At 40.2% G+C, this 24,791-nt stretch overlaps 1 protein-coding gene and 2 pseudogenes across 1 annotated transcript; 2 read left to right on the top strand and 1 right to left on the bottom strand.

Annotated features, from left to right (window-relative positions):
* The first annotated feature begins 9,396 nt into the window (after positions 1-9,396).
* Positions 9,397-10,335, top strand: LOC101516385 (olfactory receptor 8B3-like; annotated as a pseudogene).
* A 12,985-nt stretch (positions 10,336-23,320) lies between these two features.
* Positions 23,321-23,393, bottom strand: LOC118759584 (U6 spliceosomal RNA; annotated as a pseudogene).
* A 206-nt stretch (positions 23,394-23,599) lies between these two features.
* LOC101516620 (olfactory receptor 8B3) lies at positions 23,600-24,547 on the top strand. The gene has a single exon (XM_004597682.2). The coding sequence runs from the start codon at positions 23,600-23,602 to the stop codon at positions 24,545-24,547; it is 948 nt and encodes a 315-aa protein (XP_004597739.2).
* Positions 24,548-24,791: the final 244 nt, after the last annotated feature.

Genomic DNA, 24,791 nt, shown 5'->3' with positions numbered 1-24,791 from the left:
CCGCGCATGCGGACAGAGCTGAGTGTGTGATTGGGCAACACTCGTGTGCTTTGTCTTTAGCCAGCTGTAAGAATAGTCAGGCAGGTGGAAACTCCCCGCTCCGCTCAGCATCTCATGCGCAGAAGCCCACCTTTACCTGCACATCAGACGCAGCCGTGACTCACAGAGAGGGCAGAGCCCACAGCGGGTAGGAAGCCCAGAGGGCTGCTCTAAGAGCGTGTGTTCCAGGCGCCCAGAACATGGTGCTCAGTCTTCGGCGGTGCTATCTGGAGTCTTTGTGGGGGAAGTAGACTGGAAAAGGGAGATAGCAGTCAACATTTCAGTTAGCGTCTTGTTGGTATGCGTGAGGACTAGATCTGTGGTGGGCTGGGTTGGGCTAGGTTGCAGCAGCCATCAGTTCATGAGAGAAGTTCCTAGGTCTGTGGATGAACTAAGGTGGACTTGGTCAGCCAAAAGACCATGGAATGATTTTCTCAACCACGGATCAAAGAAGCCAACAATATCTCAGAACTACCGAACCCACTCAAGTAACACCCTCAGAACACTCTTGCCGTCATCGTAATCTCTAAGGCGTCATCAAATGACCATCCCTTCTCCACAGGTGCCGATATAGTTTGACAGTAAGAGTGGTCTCCTCCTCTTCCCATAAAACATGTGTGTGCAGAAGTCAGACTGGATGTGAGATAGGCCAGGCTAGGCTGCAGCACACACTGGCATGTGCAAAAACCAGGACTGGGGATGGGTCTGACGGGAGTCACCAGGGGTTGCCATTACTAGGCCACAGTACCCAGTAGTGTGCATGAGAGATGGGACTGGGAGTGGAACTAGCCAGGCAGCTGCCTCTACAGCTATGTGTGTTGACTGGTGCAGCTGCTGAACCACACCTGATCTTGCTCTGGCTTTCACAGTCTTGGCTGTGGTCATCACGCAGTGGAACTGCAGAGGAGAGCACTTCCTGTCTGTCTCTAAGCTTGTCTGTGTGTGAGTTGGGCAGAGAGGTGTCCCTCGGATTTTCAAGTACATAAAAATAAATATTCTATATGTATATTTGTACATATGTAAACAACGGATTGAAACTTGCTTGTACAAAATATTTAGCACCTGAAAGTAGACTTTAGAAAGACGAGACGTCTGTAATCCCTAGAAAAGGACTGGCCCAATAAGAAATACAGAGGAAGACAGAGAGTGAGGAAGGAAAAATGAAAGAAAGAAACCTGTTCTAAAGAAGTGATAGAAAGTTTCACAAAGATGTATTTTGCTTTAATGGCTTTTTAATGTGCAATTCAATTACAAGCCTAGCCCAAGACTAGCCTTAGCCAAGACTGGCCAAAACAAAGCCAGGAGCTCAGGACTGCTTCTTCCACATAGGTGGCTGGGACTAAGTACAGGAGATTTCACAGCTGCCTCCCAGGATGTGCTAGCAAAAAGCTGATTAGCAGCGGAGATGCCAAGACCAGCAACCGGCACTCCAGTGCAGAATGCAAGCATCTCTAGCGGCAGCTTAACCCACTGTGCTGTGAGACCCACTCGTACGCTTATATTTTTATGAGGAATAATTCCTCCTTTCTTACCTGCCCTCTTTTGTTCTGCCTTTATCAGAGATTGGTATGTGAAAATATAGCCTTCCAAGTATTTTATTAAACATGGAAAATCTCTTCTTTTTAACGATTTAATTTTATTTCAAAAGCACACAAGGTAACAATGCTAGACCAGGATTTTGTTTTCTGTCTTTAAAGTAATTTTGTTGTTACAAATTTCAAAACTGCACCATTGGTTATGTAATCCAGAAAGGTTAAATATAGAATCTGAAATTGACACTATCAATTCTCTACTTTGTATATGTGAGGTATCAAAATATTTTTCACAGCAGTACATGTGGATTTTATCACTAAATTTAGTTAGGACAAGAATAAATGAACTGATAAATTGTGGCTGTTTTGATTTCTGTAGCATGAAATGAGGTATCAGAAAACACACAGTTCTTTGACGGGACTTTTAGTATCCATAATTAAAATGAAACCTAATTGATATTCACTGTATTATCATATTTTAAAATAGCACACATTTTAAATAAAATTTAATTTAAATTAATAAAAGCCTGGTGTTGCCATCAGTAGATGACCAATCTTCTCTCAAGGGAAATAAATAGAACTACAATTCATAAATGTATTGTTCTTCCTTGCTTCGTTAACATTTATCAAAGAAATCTGTGCTCAGTTAGGGGATATTTAGTGACAAAGTAAGAAATCCCATTGGCAAACATGTTGCTTTTATTGCTAGAATAACCAAAGGTGTTTGAAATATTAAAACTTGCCCAGAACATTTACACTAACACAGAAATGTTATAAAGGTATATGTACACAGCACCAAAATGTCACACGCCAATAAAAAGTTAAAATTGTGCCAGCATTTTTCTACACATTACTCCTCAAATGACACACTAAAGTATCAAGCATATAAAGCATGGGTCTGGAAAAGTTATTGTTAGGAAATACTCTTTTTCTTTTTTTAAATATTTAGTTATTTTATTGAAAAGGCAGATATACAGAGAGGAAGAGAGACAGAGAAGAAGATCTTCTGTCCAATGATTCACTCCCCAAGTAGCCACAATGGCTGGTGCTGCGCCAATCTGAAGCCAGGAGCCAGGAGCTTCTGTTTGGGTCTCCCACGCGGGTGCAGGTTCCCAAGGCTTTGGACCGTCCTCGACTGCCTTCCCAGGCCACAAGCAGGGAGCTGGATGGGAAGTGGAGCAGAGCATGTTCAAGGCGAGGACCTTAACCATTACACTATCGCGCCAGGCCCAGGAAATATTCTTTCTTAGATTCAAATTTATTAAGCTATCAGAACCATAATGAGTAGCTTCTGTTTAATTGAAAAGTGTGTTTTCATCACCTGTATTTGGAGTGCTTTGATTTTGCCTTTTTGGATTGCGGACAAATTTTTCCAGGGGTAAAAATTGAACCATCACATATTGGTTCATCACATGGATGTTTTGATGGCTCACTGACCCAGGTTTCACACTGGACGCATAGGATCCTTCTATAAACAAATGATTGAACAAAGAGATTAACTCAACAGGTTTAGGTTATAAACCTCCTTGCCTTGCTTCTTTGTTTATATGGGAAATTCCCACTCACCTTGCATGGATATGTATTATTGTAGTATGCTTGCAAAAATTCCACTAGCTACGTGTGCATGTGTAAGTTATAACCATAATAGTTTAATGTTTAAAAATGTAAATGTTCTGAACTATCCTTTTGCCTTCTCTTTTTTGTTAGTCAAAATGGTAGTATTTTTACATGTACTGATGTTGCTATGTGAGCAGCTTCTCACTTACTGTCCTTGCAGCAGCCAAGAGCTGCGTAAGTCGTGTTTGCTGAGGTTCCCTGGCATTTGCTAGGCTTGCTCCTCACGGTGCCTTCCACCCCTACCGTGCACACTGCCCCTTCCATCCTTGGTGTTCTGCTTTCCTGTGCCTAAACCTGGACACCTTTATGAAGAATCACAACACACTTCTATGTGCATAAGTGAAGCGGCCACTCACTGCCGCTAGCAACAGACACCTGCCAAGGTCAAAGCCCCAGGTGTTTTTATGCGAAGTGTGGTCATTTGATCTTAAGCATTACTAGGGAGCTTATTGGAAATGCTGGTCAGTATCTCACACCCTCCCTCGATCTATAGTATTTAATTTTATCTTCTTGTTCATTTCCTGCCACTTGAATATTTAATTTTATTCTTCTAACCCTCCAATAATATTCGTCTATTAAAAAAAATTAATAATAGTGAGTCTGGGAATTTGTAACAAGTTAGCATAGTGTGACATAATTATGCAAGCTGATATCTGTTTATTTAAAATACCGTTTTTCCCTGTCTCTTTGTATTGTAGTTTAATAAGAAATCTTTGAAATTAGTATTGATTTTGACCAACCAGAATATTGGGCTTGAAAAGAGTCAGCATTGAGCATCAGATGCTGTGGAAGAGTTCAGAAAAACACAGCAGTTTGACGTACTTTGCTATAACTGCTCCAGGCTAAGGTGACCTTATGCACACAGCAGAGCAAAGGGAATAGGGGTGTCTCCAATGTAAGACAATTCAATCTCTACATTCATTTTGTGCTTGTCTGTATTTATACTGGTTGTATGAAAAGTGAAAAAAAAAAAAGACCTTCAACCTCATCTCAGTTTTATCATAAGACTTATAAGTCTCATCGGAAGACTTCTTGCTTTGCAAGATGATCATACAAACCCAGAGTGTTTCTGGTTTTCATATCATCTAAATAAGGGCTTTTAAAATTTCCATGAAAAAACCACATTTTAAGGAATCACCAAGGTCCTCGTCATGGCTGAGGGCCAAAGTATGTCTGTCTCGTGGGATACATTTCACCCTTTGTGTGAGGAACTCCAGGTCCCCTAGTCATTTTCCCATGTGTGAGAACAATAATTACAATGTGTTTCAGTCTTAGTTACGTTTCAAATTATTCTAGGTATGAAACACAAGATTGGAGAATTTCTAAAGTTCTTTACTTGCCCTCCAGTGATTTCTATGTACCCAGACTCTCTCTCTGGGTGCATCTGACGCCATGGCTTTAATATACATGTAAATCATCCTCAACTCCTTTGCATGTTCTAGCCTTTCTTCTGAGCCTTATTCAGCTTTCTTAGTCTCACCTGTCTGGGATGCCTCTCTGTGAACACTTGGATGTACAGCTGGAAATTCAATGAGGTGAATGTTTTACCACTGTCTTTACTCTTCAGGACTTCTTTCTGCTGTAACATTGCGAGGAACCCACACACCTAGCCTAGCTTCTTGGCAGTTCTTTCCTCCATTGTGAGCACCTTGTGAGAGGTCTCAGTGAACATCTCATCGTGTGATATCTCTTGCACGCCTGATTCCTGGAGCTACTCATAGCAGCCACTGTGAATTCAAGATTTTTTAAGAATCATTTGTTAGACTCCTGTGCCTCCGGCAGCTCACTCTTCCTCCGGCTCTTTACATAGTTTAATGCTGCCATTGACCCTGATAGTGTCATGCTTCTTTTAAAATCTGTGCATAGAATCATGAACAGCTTCCAATTTCCCTTCCTTAGGGAACAGATTCCTTTATTAATCCACATCCACCTTTGCTCTACCTTCATGCTGCAGAGAAAGACGCTGTGCACGGCCTCATTGTAAACTCCAGGGAAGAGTAATTGCATCCCTGCTCTGCACTCTGCTCCAGGGTGCACCGAGACGGCTGCTGAGAGCTCAGCAGTGGCCTCAACAGGTCTCACTCCTATCCTTAGATCCACCAACAACATGGACACTGCAAGAATTTCACGCAGTATCTGGTACACTTTTCTTTTTTTTTTATTATTAATTATTTTGCATTATGTGACAGTTTCATAGGCTCTGGGAATCCCCCCACCCCTCCCACTCCCCTCCCCCCTGGTGGATTCCTCCACCTTGATGCAGTATTACAGTTCAAATTCAATCAAGATTCTTTCCTTGCAAACATATACCAAGCATAGAGTCCAGCTACTTATTGTCCAGATGGGTTGAACAGTTTCTTGGGGAGACCATTTCTGGTCCGAAGTTAGAGCTGGTAGAATATCATCCCAGTCAATTAGTATCTGGTACACTTTTCAAGAAAGATAGAGGAGGGAATCAATCTATCATTCCTCTTTTTTCCAGCAGTTTAATAATTTATTCTTCTAAACAGTATGTGAAAGCATATAACCATCACCCATGAGGTATATATGAATGGCATTTAAAATGAAGGCCTTTGATTGTTTCATTTTTAATCAAAGTCTTTCAGTGTAGTGTACCAGCACTGCAGCGTAGATTTTAAAAAATGAATTTCACAGATTTTTGTATCTATCCAAATGTTTGCTTTACATAAAAGAAGTCCACTACAAAATGCTTGAAGGAAAAAGGAAACAAAAGAAATTCAGAACTTTCCAAAAATGTACAGCTTTTACATTTAGAAAAGGTTTTGAAATACACATATAGCTATGCCAGGAGTCCCACTCCTCCCTCCCCTGCTCTCCCTGTTGAGTTCAAACCATGATGAGAGTTCTGATCTCTGCAGGATTTCCAAAATTAAAAATAAAAAGATAAATAAATAAATAAATAAATACATAAATAAAGCGACTTCTCACTCTATAGCAAATCCAGAACTTGTACATTTCAGATTCTTTCAGTAAAAATCTCACATGTAAAATAATGTATATTTAAGGAAAACATACAGATTTTACACACTAAAGTATGTAAGATTTTTTTATTGCAATGTCAGATTTACGGAGAGAAGACACAGAGAGAGAAAGATCTTCCATCTGCTGGTTCACTCCCCAAGTGTCTGCAAAAGCCGGAACTGAGCCTATCTGAAGCCAGGAGCCAAGAGCTTTTTCTGGGTCTCCCACATGGGTGCAGACTCCCACGGTTTTGGGCCATCCATGGCTGCTTTCCCAGGCCACAAGCAGGGAGCTGGATGGGAAGTGGAGCCACCAAGTCCCCACATGGGATCTCGACAAATATAAAGTGAGGATTTAACCATTAGGCTACAACGCCAGGCCTCATAGTAAGATTTTAAAATCTATTTCCATTAATTTATTCTTACAGGTTAAGCATAAATAAATATGTCAACAGCCTTTCTTAACTTAAAAAAAAACCCTTAACTTAAAACTTAACTTAAAAACTGAACTTGAAAAAAACTACCCTTTGCTGTTTTAACTTTTTTAGGCTTTTATGTATGGTGGTTTTGTGTGTGTGTGTGTGTGTGTGTGTGTGTGTGTGTGTGTTGTTTTTCTGCTTAGAATTGGGTTTCTAGGGAAGAAAATTCCCTGAGTTAAAAACTGTTTATTAAAAAAATTCAATGTTCTGATGAACTCTGGGGAAAAAAAGTAACCCCAAAATGGTAAAAGCTCACAAATATTTACAATCTGTCTTTACTGTAAGACAATTTTATACAAGTCCATCATCCTATGCTCTTCAAAAGGTCCTGTGGCTTCTCCTTTCTGATTAGGAAAAGCTAGCACTGCATTGCAACAATTTAAAAGTCAGCTTTACACTCTACACAGTGGATACAAAAGGCTGCCGTATCGGAGTTTTAACCTATACATTGCAAAGAGCGCTCTTCCCTGCCGCTGAGGTGTCCAGAACACTGTTAACCATTTACAAGTTACTTCTGTCCTGTGCCCAACACTCAACCTTTTTCTTTTTAATGAGTGTTTTCAACATTAGATTATTTGAAGAGAAATACTTTTACAAAATCAATTATTACATTATTTTTGTTGTTAATAACTAGGACATGAGAGTCTCTTGGAAGAACTTGTATGAAGTCGAAGAATCCTAGGGTAGACTGGCTTGGGTTTCAGCTACTGTACCTGGTTCTCATGAACTAGAAATAAATAAGCTGAAACTGTGTCTGGACCTTGTGCACTGATGCCCCTCAGGCAGGTGCCCCTCTGGGTGGGTGACAGCACTGGGCCACAGAAGCCCTAGTGTGCTAGCAGGTACTTGAGCTGGTTCTTACTTTACAAAGTCCCAGATTATGGAATTCAAGTAACCTACAGGCCATACAGCAATCACGAGAGGATTTCATCCACAGCACAGCACTGTGGTGAGTGGTCTGCAGAAGGGACGTGAGTTTCTGCAGAGTGGAACAGGTTCCTTGGGCTGAGGTTACAGAAGGAACTGAGCCAGCGAGAGCAAGGGCTTTTCCGATTAAAGTATATTTGTGATGACATTGGACAGCTGAGTGAGCTCCACAAATGGACAGGAAGGAAGGTAGGAAGGAAGTATGGTCCTGGGTGGTCCAAATGCATGTGAGCCATGACAGAGTGTTGTACTGCTCCAAAACAAATCTGAGAACACCAGATGTGCTTTTGGAGTCCAAAATGTATGGAACCAACTGAGAATGCCCAGCAGGAAGAAGTTCGTCTAACTGTGCTATAGAACTATAATGGTTCAGGGAAGCGTTTAGGAAGAGAGGGCACTGGTTCTGGGCCTGAGGGCAAGACAATCAAAACCACTGGGGAGATTCTTGGCTTGGACAGTTGATACAAAGTAGTCCAGGACCAGAGGCTGCTGCTCGAGTTGCTCCATCGCATCTCTAGAAAGGATACACTCACCCTGACTCTGATTATGCTGAAATGAGAACCTACACCAATTCCAAGAGATCCTGGGGAGGGAAGAGGGGAAAAGTTGGGAGATAAATGGAGGTTCCCAGTCATTAAGAGGCCAATTTCATTATCCATATCACCTGGAAAAGGAAGGTCAACAAACATATCATCATTGTTAAGGCTAATTCCATCTTCATTGGGGTGAATGGCCAGAACCATCTGGATATTTGGTGATATTGGCAACACCAAGATGTGTGTACAATATGTAACTTGGGGAGGTGGAATATTAAGCTGACATGACTACATGTTCAGTGCAGTACTATGACCAAAAACAGAGCCCATGGTTACATCATCTGGCATGACTACATTCAAATATTTGTTGAACCTTTATTTTTCTAGGTCCTGAAACATCACTGAAGAAAATATTCAAGATTTTTCTCATTTCATGTTGGGATTGGTAATCTGGATCCTAAGTGCAGGAAAATTCATTCTGCTTTTTTATTTGGGCATTTGCCTTGATCAATAGTTCCATTAGGTCCATGACCCCGGGTTACGCTGCCAATGGAGGTAGGTAATTTTTCTGGATTTCAGAGACTGATCTCCAGGGAATAACAGAGCACCCAGCAGAGCAGAGGTCTTCCACTTTCTAATCAGGTCCCTAGGATTTTCCAGCTCAAAAAACCCCTAGGATTGTGATTTTTTTTTTTTTGGCACTGGAAACTGATACATCACCCCGATACTCAAGAGGGAATACTGTATTCAGAGCCACAGTTAGAAACCACGGGGACTGAGGCTGTCCTCCTGACCAAAAAACAGTCACAGCAACATTAGGGACAAGTCCCCTCCCTGTGACGTTCACCCCTACAAACTGTCGGAGCCACATTTCCCTGTGTGAGGACAGGGGAGAAAGGTTACACAGCCTGTGGCTCCTGGTGAGTCTTGATTGTATGTGCCCTGCCAGCTCATTTCAAACCTCATCTGTGGGAGGCGAAGAGTCCTTCAGCATCTGTCGATGTCATCATTGAACCAACATGGGTCGTAGAGATGCTCGACACTTGCACAGCAGAGTGGATGCCAAATTAAGAGCACTCAGAAGGCTTCTGAATCTCCATCCTGCAGAATTTGCCTTCCTGGGTTGGTTATCTATGTATTCTCTTAGTTTTATCAAATGGGGCAAAGAACTTGTATGGAAGGGTGGGTTGAATTTCTTCCCCCATTCTGAGTCTCAATGTGTTATCTTGGGTTAGGAAGAGTGTGGATCTCATTTTAAAATTTGTATTTTTTTCTGTTCTCATAGATGTGAAGAATGGCCTCAGGAAATGACTCTTCAGTGACTGAGTTTGTCCTGCTGGGATTAACACAACAGCCAGAGCTGCAGCTGCCCCTCTTCTTCCTGTTCTTAGGCATCTATGTCATGGCTGTGGTGGGGAACCTGGGCCTGATTGTTCTCATTGTTCTGAACCCTCACCTGCACACTCCCATGTACTACTTTCTCTTCAACCTTTCCTTTGTGGATCTCTGCTACTCCTGTGTCATAATACCCAGAATGCTGATGAGTTTTGTGAAAGTGAACATCATCCCCTATGCTGAATGCATGACTCAACTCTTTTTCTTTGCTTTCTTTGTAATTGATGAATGCTGTATCTTGACATCAATGGCCTATGACCGCTATGTGGCCATCTGCAAGCCCCTGCTCTACAAGGTCACCATGTCCCATCAGGTCTGTTTCATGCTGTCAATGGGTGTGTATGCAATGGGGTTTGTGGGTGCCGTGGCCCACACTGGAAGCATGTTGAGACTCACCTTCTGTAATAGCAACATCATCAACCATTATATGTGTGACATCCCTCCTCTCCTCCAGCTCTCCTGCACAAGCACCTACGTCAATGAGCTGGTGGTTTTCATTGTGGTGGGCGTCAATGTTATAGGACCCAGTTTCATTATTTTCATTTCGTACACTCTGATCCTCTCTAACATCCTCCGTATCAAGTCTACAGATGGCAGATCCAAAGCCTTCAGTACCTGCAGCTCCCACTTACTTGCTGTATCTCTTTTCTTCGGAGCATCAGCGTTCATGTACCTTAAGCCTTCCCCAACTGGGTCTTTTGATCAAGATAAAGTATCCACAGTTTTCTATACTATTGTGGGACCAATGATGAATCCTTTTATTTACAGTTTAAGGAACAAAGATGTTCATGTTGCGCTGACTAAGACTTTGAAGAAGGTGCTGTTCTAAACGAGAGGTTGTGTTTGTTATAAATGTACATTCTTTATCAGGGCACATGATAAAGCCACGGAGAGAACAATAAAAAAGAAAGCAAATTGTAAATGACCGGAACAATTTCAGTAATCTGATTACAGGAATAATTTGGCAAATAAAGGCAATGTAAGAGCATTATTCCTTAGTTTCATCAGAGAATAAAGTAAGTATTTTGTTGTTCTCTAACTTTCTGAGAAAGGCTAAATGATGACTCATCTCAACTTACATGGTGAAGTTTGCAATTTTATTTTTTATTTTATTTTATTTTTTTATTATTTAACTTCATTAATTACACTGTATTATGTGACACAGTTACATAGATACTTGGGTTCTCCCACCCCTGCCCAAACCCTCCCACCATGGTGGATTCCTCCACCTTGTTGCATAACCACAGCTCAAGTTCAGTTGAGATTCCCCCATTGCAAGCATACACCAAACATAGAGTCCAGCATCTTATTGTCTAGTCAAGTTCAACGTCTTCTTAGGTATACCCTCTCTGGTCTGAAGACAGAGCTAGCAGAGTATTATCCCAGTCAATTGAAAGCTCCATCATACCATCAGCAAAAATTTACATCATTATGGAATTAATTGACATAGTAATGAATAACCAATATGGTAAAAGTAAATGCGAGTTCCTAGCCACCTTCTGTGACCACCTCACTTACATTTCAATTTTAGTTTATACACAACATATAACAAACCTAACATAACATGTTATACATAACATCGTGTCATCTTAAATTAAGGCAAACATGTGGTATTTAACCTTTTGGGATTGGCTCATTTCCCTTAGCATTATGGTTTCCAGTTTGGCCCATTTGGCCACAAAGAACTGCATTTTGTTTTTTTTAATAGCTGAGTAGTATTCCATGGAGTAGATGAACCATAGCTTTCTTATCCAATCCTCTGTTGATGGGCATTTTGGTTGCTTCCATGTTTTTGCAATTACTGATTGTGCTGCTATGAGCATAGGAGTGCATGTTGGTTTCTCATAAAACAATTGTTCTGGATATATTCCTAGGAGTGCTATTGCTGGATCATACGGTATGTTGAATTTGAGTTGTTTGAGTATTCTCCATACTGATTTCCATAGAGGCTGTACCAGCCTGCAGCCCCACCAGCAGTGGAGTAGGGATCCCTTTTCCCCGCAACCTCGCCAACAAGTGTTGTTGGTGCTTTTATTCATGTGGGCCAGTCTTACTGGCGTTAGGTGGTACCTCATTGATGTTTTAATTTGGATTTCCCTTATTGCCAGGGAACTTGAGCATTTTTTCATATGTTTATTTGCCATTTGGGTTTGTTCCTTTGTGAAATGTTTGCCCATTTCCGGTGCCCATTTCTTGAGTGGCTTGTTTGTTTTGACATTTTGGTTGTTTTGTAGCTCTTTGTATATTCTGGAGATCAGCCCTCTATCACCTATGTCGTGTGCAAAAATCTTCTCCCATTCTGTGGGTTGCCTTTTTACTTTGTTGATTGTTTCTCTAGCTGTACAGAAGCTTCTTAGTTTGATGAGGTCCCAACTGTTTATTTTGGTCTCGATTTCTACTGCATCTGGAGTCTTTTTTAGGAAGTGAGGGCCTACCCCTAAGTGTTCCAGTGTGTTTCCAACATTTTCTTCCAAAAGTTTGAAGGTTTCTGGATGTAGGTTTAGATCTGTTATCCATTTAGATCTGATCTTAGTGTATGGTGAGAGATGTGGATCTATTTTTTTGTTTCTGCAGGCTTAGATTAGCACATATGCAGAAGTACTAAGGTGCTTTTTGTCATAGTGATACTGATTTTGGTGAACCTAGAGAGAGTTATTTGTTTGATCATTTGATAAGTCTCTCTTGAATGTTGTAGGGACTTTCATTTTGGGGGATCCTCGTCTTTCCTAGTGTGGATATGCATAGGCATTGCTCTTCTTATTCTGATCTCTGAGTTCTTGTCACTTGAGTCTCACAGCAGTATGGTAAAGGGAGTTTGGGGATTTTCTTTTGATCCTGGTTCCTAAGACTAGAAGCCTTAAACGGAGACTTTATGATGGACCATATCAATCAGTGGACGACCTCATCGAGCGAAACTGGCAGCGATTCATAACTGGAGAACTATTAACACCACTTGAGCACATATCTCAGAGCATGCCCCACATCCGGGACTCGGGGTGGGCGGGAAACCGGGTGGGGCTTCTCCCTCAGTATCCCCCTTTACCTCAGATACATGATGGAAACAATATGAACATAATAGTATTACCCACTTCCCTATCCCCCTGAACCTTTTTTTTTCTTTTTCTTTCTTTAACTGTAATTAACTATGTAAAGATTGTCAACAACAATACAATAAAATAGATTAAAAAAAAAGGACTAGAAGCCTTAAGTGATTGTTCAAAACCGTTACTGTATTTTACGTCTTGGACTTCAGGACAGGGTTTGTTGTGTGCTGTTTTCATTGGAAGAAATTTATTTCCATCGCTTGACAGCTACTAGTAGAGGAATGTTTTTTCTTACTTTCCCTCAAATAGATAAAGTCTCAATTATTCTTCCTTAATATTTTTTCCTTTCTTCAGATACATTTTAAAATCTTAATTCATTGTCAGTAATGTTTTTCCTTTATTATTTACTACCTCCTTTTTGTCTCAGATATTTGCATGGTATAAATTAAGTATTGTATTTAGCTAGCAAATATTAAATAAACACTTATTCTGAGCCAAAATTTGCTTTTTTTTTAAAAAAAGATTTATTTATTTTTATTGCAAAGTCAGATACACAGAGAGGAGGGGAGACAGAGAGGAAGATCTTCCGTTCGATGATTCACTCCCCAAGTGACCACAACAGCCGGAGATGCACTGATCTGAAGCCAGGAGGCAGGAGCTTCTTCCAGGTCTCCCAAATGGGTGCAGGATCCCAAAGCTCTGGGCCGTCCTCTACTGCTTTCCCAGGCCACAAGCAGGGAGCTGGATGGGAAGTGGAGCTGTTGGGATTAGAACCAGCGCCCATATGGGATCCCGGCACGTTCAAGGTGAGGACTTTAGCTGCTAGGCCACGGTGAAGGGCCCTAAACGTTTGGGGAGGGGTGGGGAGAACCCAAGTATCTATGTAACTGTGTCACATAATACAATGTAATTAATGAAGTTAAATAATAAATAATTAAAAAAAAATAAAAAAAAAAACCTCAGAGAATGTTGAGGACAGTATGTGTGTCTTCAGAGGGCTCGCTGTTCTTAGTAAGGTGTGGTTAGTGTGCAGGTGGTTGGGGCAGGAGGCTTGATGAGCAAACATGCAATAGATGCACAATTTAAAATAATTAGGCAAATATGATTGCTTGGTGAAATGATCATAGTCTCAGCTACTAAATAATGTATTTATTTCAAAGTGATAACATTTTTACAGGTCTTGTGAAAACAAACTCTGCAAGGTTGTTACAGTTGAATCAACTTTTGTTTCAGAGAGAGGAGTGAAATACAAGTGCCTCTCAGGGTTTGAGGGGGTTTGGGAGGGTTCTTTCCCTTTCAAGTAAAGATGAATTGTTGTTATTTCTTAAAATTTTTGTAGAGTTCAGCAATGAAGTCATCTGATTTTGAGCTTTTCTTGGTTGAGGTATATTATTGATTCTTTTGCTTTGATCTGTTCCATTTTTAATGTGTTCATAATTTAATTTTGCTAGATGATATGTGCTCAGAAATCTTGTTATTTCCCCATAGCCTTTTCAATTTGTCATATTCTTGTTCATAATAGCTCCTCATGGTTATTGTTTCAGTTGCTATGCTTTTATTGTCATTTATATTTTGCTGATTACAGTTTTCTTTTTTCTTTCTCGGCTAGCTTGGCTAACGCTTTATTTATTTTGTCTGTCTTTTCAAAAAACAGCGGTTCATTTAATTAATCTTTTCTATTTTTTAGTCTTGCATTTTTGTTTTGTCTCTTATAATTTTTGTTATTTCATTCTGCTAATTTTCAGTTTGGCTTGTTCTGTTTTATTCTAGATTTTTGAGATGCATTATTATGTTACTCATTTTATAGCCCTGTGATTTTTGGATGAAAGCCTTGTTGCTATGAAGTTTCCTCTCAGCACAGTTGTTGCTATATCCTATAAGCTTTGATATATTTCTATTATTATTACTTTAAAGACATTTTTAAAATTCTGTTTTGTGTTCTTCGATAACCCACTGTTATATTCAAGGAAAATAGTATTTCACATATGAAGTGAAAATGGAAAAATGTTAAAATTGCTAAACTAAAAATATATATTATTAGAAAAGAAAGGCTTGCACGTGACATGACATATAACAAGACAGAATGAATTGTTGGATCTTTTGAAACACGGCAAGTCTAGACACTTCTAAAGTGTACTATTACTAAGTGTAAAATAAAGATTTTGTATTACAAGAATCATTGTGTCACTATGTGGTTGACAGTCTGTCAGTGATGCAAAATGTGTTTTACAAAGTGTGACACTGATATGTCAAGGAAAAGATTCCATATTGCCTGGCTAATAGCTGTTGCTATGAACTCAATTACATTTTTCACAGTTTCATGTGTTTATTCCCTAACCCTCAGTAGGTTATTTTAGTTTAATATGAATTACATCATTGTCATTATTTGGATGTAGGGTCTTGAGTGAGATCGTAAAGCTGTGAGGATGTACCCCGGCTGGTGTCCTTATAAGAACAGAAAATTCAGGCACCTAGACTTCAAGGCTGCATATGCACGTGGGACGCCTGGGTGGGGACAGATCAAAAGAGCAGTAGCCTCAGAAGAAACCAAGCCTGCTGACACCTTGACCGTGGACTCCTAATCTCAAGAGTCATGACAAAATAAATTTCTTTTATTTGTTACTCTATTTGAACAACGGAATATCTATCACTTCAGTATTGCAGGCCTAGAAAACCAAAGTAGTGATAAAATATATTTCTTGCTTTTAATAGCCAACAGAGACAAAAATAACACAAAATGAAAATTAAAAACAAAACAAAACGGGGAACATAAATAGAACCCAAAAGTCCCAAACTTTGGATCTTGCCACTCATTTGCCACACTTGCCAAATAACCTTCTTGAGTGGCTTGGTTTACTAAAGTCCACAGGGAACAACTGGGCAGTCAAACCCACTCTATTGTGGCCTCAAGAGGCAGCTGACCAGCCCATTACCAGCAGCTCAGCTCAGCCCACTGCGTCCCTGAGAAGCAAATGCTCTGCCTTTCTCACCTTGTCTTAGATCCAGGAAGCAGTTGCCTAGAGCTCCCAGAACAGGATGGCCCTCCCCCTTGCAGAGATTCGGAGGTTACTCATGCAGTGCCTGGCCACTGACAGCTGCTCTGGGCACACACGCTTGGCTCAGCGGCCAGGCAGCAATCATCCATGGATAGTCACTCTGCCTCATTACCAGGCACGCTGCATTACTTCCGTCTGGGTTCCCAGGTGTGGTTTCATCCTCACGTAATCCACATATGCCCCATATTTTTAACAACCAAAGAAGCTACATCTCAAGTGGTAGTGCAATCTCAGCCAAAGCTTAGGCTCCTAAGTCAGCTGTAGAGCACCATGGCTGATTAGTTGAAGTAGCTAAAGACACTACACTAAAGAACCAAAATGGAACCAAGGGCAACACAGCTATACAACCCACAATCTTAGTAAACACTCTTGGTCAATGATCTTAATACACACAATGAAAAAATCCTTTGCTTTTACTACAAGTGATTTGACACACTAGATCACAAAATTCAGAAACATATAATTAAAAATTAATTAGAAGTGCCCAGTGCCATGATCAAAGACTAAATTCTTACTGTTTGTTTGGTTTTGTTTGGCTTGTTTTTGCAAGCACTAGCATCCCATATGGGTGCTGGTTCATGTCCCCGGCTGCTCCAGTTCCCATCCAGTTCCCAGCTTGTGGCCTGGGAAATCAATAGAGGATGGCCCAAAACCTTGGGACCCTGCACCTACATGGGAGATACAAAAGAAGGTTCTGGCTTCTGGCTTTAGATTGGCTCAGCTCCAGCCATTGTGGCCATTTGGGGAGTGAACCAGTGGATGGAAAATCCTTCTTTCTGCCTCTCCTTCTCTTTATAAATCTGATCTGCCTTTTCAATAAAAATAAATACATCTTAAAAACAATTAGAAAATTTGAAGCTGTAAAGACTCAGCATAGACAATTGAAATGCAATTGAGAGGTTCAACAGAAAAACTGAGCAGGCTAATGGAAGAGTTATTTGCTAGAAGACAGGCGTTTGGAAACAACTCAGACCAAAAAAATTCACAAAGAATGAAAAAAATCTTCAAAATTTCTAGATGTTCTTGAGTAAACATTGCATTTAAGTGTTATGGAAGAAGGGAAGCACAAGGCATAAAAAATGTGCTTAATGCATCTATCAGTGTATGGACACTTCGGTTGTTTGTTTCTTGGATATTATAAATAGTGTCGCAAAAACATGGATATGGGGTTGATAGATGCTTTTAATTTCTCTTGCATATATTCCCACCAATGGGATTACTGAATCATGTAGTTCTTCCAGTTTTACTTATTTTGAGGACCTGCATATTTTTTCCACAATTTTCTGTACTTATTACCATTCCCACTAATACTAGGCAAGGTTTCTCTTCCTTGTCTGTGTTTGCAAACATTTGCTATATTTTGTCCTTTTAATAATAATCTGCTTGGAGTGAGGAGCTATCCCATTGCAGTTTTGATTGGTATTTCACTGATGATTAGCTACGTTGAACTTTTTTCTATGTAAGTGACCATATGAAAAATGTCTGTTTATGCCCACTGCATTTGAAAATTATCTTATTGTAGGTTATTTTTTGCTTGAGCTGTATATGTGTTCTAGCTATTAATCTTTTGAAGATTTATGACTTGGAAATGCTTTCTCATGTTCTTTAGGTTGTCTTTGTTTTCTGTTGTTTCCTTTGCTGCCCAGAATATTTTTAATTTATTCCATTGGTTTGTTTCTCAATGTCCTGAAGCATTTTACTTGTTTTCTTGTAGTAGTTTCAAGTTTCAGGTCTTACATTTAGGTGTATAATCCATTTCAAATTTACTTTTGTACATGGGGATAGGTGGTTTCATTCTTCTTTTGGTGAATATCCAATGTGTTTTATCCCATGCTTGTTGTTAGAAACTTTGCCAGATACCATTCGGTTGTAGATGCCTGGATCTGTATTATAGCATTAGTGTTATTGTAGCTGTATTACAGCATTAGTGTTATTGTAACTGAGAAACGGAAAGTATTCCATTTATCTACTCATTGATAAATGGATAAATTGAGATATAAGTTTATGTCCAAGTAAACAACAGACATATTTTGAGGTAAAACCATACATACACTAAACAACGTTATGGGAAATATTTAATTACATATGGACGTAAAATTTTAGAATGGGACAGGACTTTTTGCATATTAGCAACAGAAATCCATATAACAAGAGTAAGAGAGACTCAGAGAGCTTGTATAACCATTCAAATATGTAATGTAATCATAAGTAATTATGAATAAATAAAATGTTAAATGAAACCAAGAGAGGAAGGATAAAGGAACAGTGAAACTATTTGGTACTGATCTACAGTCACAGATACAGGTCTATGTATTGGCCAACCCCACAGAAGGTACAACCTCAGTAGTGAACGGTCATATAAGCCATGGACTTTGGGTGATATTGTGTGTCAGTTGTAACAGATGGACCACTCGAGTGCTCAGTTGTCACTGGGATTCCTCTCTCAAGGAAAGTCTGTCCATCTGCCTGCCATTATGTGACTCTTGAAGACTCAAAGGAAGGGTATAGCTGTAGCTATTGCTTGGAATATTAACAGTGTGCCTTGATCCAGAAACTTTGCATTTGCTTTGAAACTAAAGCAAATCATTATTGACACTAAAAACTGACCATAAGATACTTCTAATAATATTTGCAGCATCTTATAATGTTGCTAAAATTTTTAAATATGCATTTGGAAAGAAATATAAAGAACCCAACTTTGAAGTCTTCATTTAAGATATTAAAAACAATATTTAGGTGCCTTTGGCCGATAAGCAATTAATGGTGCAGTGCAAAGAACATGGTATTTGAAAAAGACATAGACTGCAATCTGACTTCAGCTATTCACATGCATAGTATCTGACGCCCTTACTCCTGCATCCTGAAATATCTCATCAGTAAACTTTAGACTGACAATTTCATATATATACAGGTGATCACATACTTTTGTTCAGCTTAAAAAAGAAAACAGAAATGTATTCAACACTATCAAATAACTACATAAAACCCCAAGTAGGATTGAATATAGATGAATAGAGGTTAGGCTTCTCTCAGATATGAAAGAAATGAAGAAAGGATCATCTTTCTAAAAGTGTGACTAATAGAAAATTTTGGTGAGTAAGTGAAAGAAAACAGTGAAAGAGCCTTGGGACAGGAGGAAAGAGCTTGAAAACACAGCTTGCAGTTAGCCGTGTGAGCTGGCCAGCCAGGGACGGAGGAGGACAGCAGGAGGGGAGAAAGAGGTCCGAGTGAACCGCATTGGCCAGAGTCATGGTAACATTGACTGTTACGGGATCTCATGGACCACAGTGATTCTGTCCTAACAGGAGCCCGAGCGAGGAAGGTTTCTGGAAGGTCATGATGGGGAGAAGGAGTCCACACTTTGGAAGCAGCTTGGACCTGCTGGCGTGACATAAGAGGAACTTTGCAGCTGCAGGGCCTGTAATGTGCGTGTCTGCACAGGCACATGCGATTAGATGGTTTTATGGAAAGAATAAATCTGTGTTCTCCACTGGTTTTGAGTTGAGGCTTGTGGTCTGGTAGGGGACCGGGCAGACATCTGGGACTGTGAGGCACTTAGACCTCCCAACCCCCTTTCTATGAGCACTAAAGAGAGGAACTGCTCTCATCATTGATTCACCTCCCAAGTGGCTACAGTGACCTGAGCTGGGTCAAGCTGAAGCTTAGGAATGCAGCGTGCCATCCCATCTCTCAGTACTTGAACCATCATCTGCTCCTTCCCAGGTCATGAGCAGGCAGCTGGATCAGAAAAAAGGAGCTGCGGGGTCTTGAACCAGTTCTCCAATGGGAAATGCTGCTATTGCAGGCTGAAGCTTAACCATCTGGGCTGCTCCACTGGTCTCAGTGTTAAAGATTTCTCCTACATAAATTTAGAAATATATTAGAACCAATTGTGTTGTTTAGCTCCAACTATCAGACGTAATTTGAAAATCCTGAAGAAGGAGAGTCTGCTGTGTTTCCCTTAGTTTTGCTTCTTGTTTTGTTTATTCCTGATTTCCTATTTATTTCCCTTTTATTATTTATTTTATGTTTCAATAAATTTCTTGAACTATTATGTAGGGTAAAGATCGTGGATGCATATTCTGTCCATTTTTAAAATCTGTGAATGTGTGACTTCTTCTTCATAGCTGGAGAGTGTGTTGACAGTATTCTGTCTCAGCACTTGAGCAACACACTCTTGTTGGTTTTATGCTTCCTAATAAGAAATCCCCTGTTATTCAATGTTTTTTTTTTTCATTCCTACCTTAATTTTTTCTTCAGTGTGTTTGATTAAAAGTGTCTTGAGGGTGTTTCTTTGAGCTTTTCCTGTTTAAGATTTATTCAGGATTTTTTAATATTTTTTAAACTTTAAAAAAATTGTATAAAGGAAAGAAAATTCATGTACTTCATATATGCAGTTTTAGGAATCTAATGAGAACAAAGACCTTCATTGATGGCGATGGAATAATTCTTCATCATGACTGATTGGGGTGATAGTTACAGGAATATGCACATGGGCTATAATTGTGTAGGTCTACACACATACAGACACATGCACATAGAGAATGCTAACCTACCGAATGAGATCTGCTGGGTAGTGAACATCACTGTACAGATATCAGCTTTGTAGCTTTGTTGTTGTCCTACATTTGCACATGTCACTAGGGGAGGTAGGTTGGTGAAGAGTTCAAGAAAATCTATGAATTTGGTTTGTGCAATCTCTTGTGAAACAACGGTCACTTCAAAATTATTGTCATCTTACAAGCACAAATTCATGCATTCAAGGAAATTCTAAAGTCATGTTGCCTGAAATGGTAGCCCATGAACAATGGGTTTTTATGAAAGATTTGACTATAATTTCTTGAAGGCAAAGATATACTGAATTATAGCAGTCCAAGGCAATGAGATGCTTATGAAATATGGGATAATTCTGATATTATTCAAATTTTTAATTCAAAATACCTGAAATTATTTTTAGAAAAGACTTCTTTGGGCCCAGTGCAATGACTCAATGGCTAAAATCCTCGCCTTAAAATGCTGGGATCCCATATGGGCCCAAGTTCATGTCATGGCTGCTCCACTTCCCACCCAGCTCCCTGCTTGTGGCCTGGGAAGGCAATAGAGGATGGGTCAAAGCCTTGGGACTCTGCACCCATGTGGGAGACCCAGAAGAAGCACCTGGTTCCTGGCTACAGATCTGCTCAGCACCAGCCGTTTGCAGCCACTTAGGGAGTCAGTGGATGGACGATTTTTGTCTCTGTCTCTGTCTCTGCTTCTCTCTATAAATCTGCCTTTCCAATATAAATAAATAAACCTTTTAAAAAAATAAGACTTTATTTGGAAGGTAAGGAGAGAATGAGAGAGACAGAAAAGTACCACATGTTGCTTCCACTCCCTAAATGTCTCAGTTCTCTTTTTCTTGATATCTATAAAATATGCAAAGCTAAACACTGTTTAAAGGGCCTCAAAATAATAAAAAGCAAGCACAACAAACTTCATTAAATTATGCTGTTTAACTAAAACTAGTGCACTATTTAGAATGATAATTATTAAAATGTCAGTAACATTCATTATACTTGTATATTTATAAATGTCAGCAGAGAGTTCGATCTCCTTTGCTCTCGGGATTGTATAATCCCCGGTGTGGGTTTCTATCTGCTCTCATGCATTACACCATACACACAGGCATCATTATTGTTCCCTATGTAATGTTCACCATGGGGACGTTTAACAAGAGCTCTACTCCCGGATTTGTAAACAAAACTAGAAGAATGACAAGCTTGAAACCAACATTATATATTTCATGGCATGCTGGCTGAGGTATGAAGGTTGTAGGCTAACTTCTAACTCTGGACAAATTGATAACTAGAAGCTTAAATTTCTCCTTGAAATGATGTATGGGACATTCGGATTGAGATCTGCACAGTGATACCTTTCCTAGTGAAAGGAGAAGATTATGTGAATGCAATGGATGTACTTTGATGCTTTCATCACCAGTTATTTTTCTGTAAGACAGTGGGAGGTAAAAAAACAGAAAGTGGGCCTGGCGTGATAGTCTAGCGGTTAAGGTCCTTACCTTGCACGCCTGCGATCCCATATGGGTGCTGGTTCCAATCCTGGCAGCCCCACTTCCCATCCAGCTCCCTGCTTGTGGCCTGGGAAAGCAGTCGAGGACGGCCCATAGCCTTGGGACCCTGCACTTGCGTGGCAGAACCAGAAGGAAGTTCCTGGCTTCTGGCTTCGGATCGGCACAGCACTGGCCGTTGCGCTCACTTGGGGAGTGAATCATCAGATGGAAGATCTTCCTCTCTGTCTCTCTTCCTGTCTGTAAATCTGCCTTTCCAATAAAAATAAATAAATCTTAAGAAAAAAACCAAGCAACAGGAAGCTCCAGTGTTAGTTCTTTGAGTTAAAGGACGGTGAGTTGGTCAAATTCCTACTTTTCTTTCTGTGTGTACTATTGAAAATGAAGCAAAGTATTAGCGTTGAATAAAAAGAAAACACTTCGGAGCTCTGAGGTACTGTGTACCTCTCTCTCATTGTCTATGTTAGCCTCATTGCCAGCTGGCAGGAGGCAGCTATGGCAGTTCCAGGTGACACATAGAGAACACAGTTATATCACAGGAAGAAGGGAGCTGGTCCTTGCTTGAAAAAATTACGGACATACCATGCATATAGGGAGATTTACATTCCTAGTGTCGTAAGATTCCATCTTGATAACGTTTTATAAACGTAACTAATGCAAATAGCACATAGCAATCCAAGGTAATTAGCTATTTATCTTTCCTACTTTCCTTCATAGACTGAAAGCTCACTCACTGTCCTTTCTTCATCTTTTGTCCAATTAGGATGAAGCATAGTAAACTAAGTATAAATCCTGTAGTGTATGGTGAATTTTAAATCCTGTGTTTTCAAGGGTCTCCTCACTACCTGCTATCAGTTCTTGGCTCGTTGTAGTAAATAATCTGGAAAATCTACAGACAATGCGCTCTTTCCTTATATAAAGGAGCATGTACCTATGCTTTCACTCATAAAGCAATGATTTATTACTATTTTTTAATTCTCATGATACAATGTCACAGACACTGACAGTTTCCCGTTCATACCTCTTGCCCTCCTGTTTTCCCCCATATTACTTCAATAGTACAGTCCTTCAGAAAAAGTTGCAAGTCCAACATTCTGCTATTTAACTGTTGTTCTGTGAGGCATCTTGTGTTGTCATGGAAACATGGGGAGTAACTAGGGAGTGAAGAACCAGATGAGTGAGAGGCAGAGGGTGAGGACACAGTCCAACTACCCAACTTCATCGGCATGCAGATTTGTGCTTCAGCTACTAGACCTGTCCATGTTCTAATTAGGACAGGAGGGGTTGCTTGTCATCGCTCAGTACACACAGACAAAAGACAAAGTGACTGAACAGTTGGGGGGAGGAAACGGAGTGTGGCGGTACATTCTCATCCATTGAAACAATGCAGAATTTACCCAAATTGAGCCAGTCTCAGCTTCTTATGCCTGAGCGTTTGTAAGAAGAGAGGTGGGTCGGAGTTGGCATGATAGTGAAGCTGATATGGTAGTGTAATGAGCTAACGCTCTGGTTGTGCTGTTAGCATCCCATTCAGATGAATGTGCGTTTGTGTAGAGCTGTGCTGATTCTGATCTAGCTCCCTGCCTGTGGCCTGGGAAAGCAGTGGAGGGTAGTGCACTGTCCTTAGATCCCTGCATCAAGGTGGAAGATTCTTTGTGCAGGGGCCATGCTAATCTTCTCTGCATCTTTCCAATTTTAGTATATGTGCTGCCGAAGCGAGCACAAGGTGGAAGACTCAAAGGGGTCTCCTGGCTTCCACTTGCTCAGCTCTGACCACATTGTCATTTGGAGTTCTAGCAGTACCAGCAGATGAAAGATCACACTCTCTGCGTCTCTGCTCTTCAAATAAAAATATTTTTTAGAAAGGGAGAGACAGTTAAGTTCTCTATTAGTAACACTTCGTTTTTCTGTCTATCCAGATCTCTGACAATGAGAATGCTGACTGAAAATGACTCCTTGGTTACTGAATTTGTCCTTGCTGGGTTAACGGATCGTCCAGAGCTACAGAAACCTCTATTTTGCCTATTTCTAATGATCTATATTGTCACCATGGTGGGTAACTTTGGCTTGATCATGCTTATCGGTCTCAATTCTCACCTCCACACCCCTATGTATTATTTCTTGTTCAACCTCTCCCTCATTGACCTGTGTTACTCTTCTGTGTTCACTCCTAAAATGTTGATGAACTTTGTATCAGAGCAGAACTTCATCTCCTACACGGAGTGCATGACACAGCTGTTTTTCTTTCTCTTTTTTGTCATCTCAGAATGCTACATGTTGACCTCAATGGCGTATGATCGCTATGTGGCCATCTGCAATCCACTGCTGTATCAGGTCACCATGTCCCGTCAGGTGTGCTCTGTGCTATCCTTGGCTGCCTATGTGATGGGACTTGCTGGAGCCACTGCCCACACAGGATGCATGCTTAGACTAAGCTTCTGCAGTGCTAACGTCATTAATCACTATTTGTGTGACATACTTCCCCTTCTCCAGCTTTCTTGCACCAGCACCTATGTCAATGAGGTGGTTGTGCTCATTGTTGTGGGCATTAATATCACAGTACCCAGCTTCACAATCCTAATTTCCTATGTTTTCATCCTCAGTAGCATTCTTCATATCAAATCTACTCAAGGAAGATCAAAAGCCTTCAGTACTTGTAGTTCTCACATTAGTGCCATTTCTCTCTTTTTTGGGTCAGCAGCATTTATGTACCTAAAATACTCTTCTCCTGGTTCTGTGGACCAAGGGAAAGTTTCTTCTGTATTTTACACTAATGTAGTGCCGATGCTCAACCCTCTGATCTACAGTTTGAGGAACAAGGATGTCAAAGTTGCAATGAGGAAAGTCCTGATAAAAATTCAGATGAGAAATCTATGATAATTAGAAGTCACCAAGAATTTGAAATACTCAAATTTTCTTGGTGCTTTGTAAGAATACATTTTACCCATGATCGTTTTATTTCTGCAGATAGCATTGTGTGTGCTCTACCAGAATTTTCTTATCAGTTCTTCTCTAGCTAACTTTGTTTCATTTTAGCCTCTGCTATTCCAAGGCTGTTCCTCAAGTATCTGATAGCATATACATAAGGTAGCATAGGCAGTGATTTTCTCATTATTGTTTG

This window comes from Ochotona princeps, chromosome 4, assembly GCF_030435755.1.
Source record: "Ochotona princeps isolate mOchPri1 chromosome 4, mOchPri1.hap1, whole genome shotgun sequence".
In the NCBI taxonomy this organism is placed as follows: Eukaryota; Metazoa; Chordata; class Mammalia; order Lagomorpha; family Ochotonidae; genus Ochotona; species Ochotona princeps.
Note: the sequence above shows the minus strand (reverse complement) of the source record. Positions and strands in the feature narration are given on the sequence as shown.

Excerpts from the sequence above, each read along its gene's own strand:
- LOC101516620 (XM_004597682.2), top strand. The coding sequence starts at position 23,600 with ATGAGAATGCTGACTGAAAATGACTCCTTGGTTACTGAATTTGTCCTT.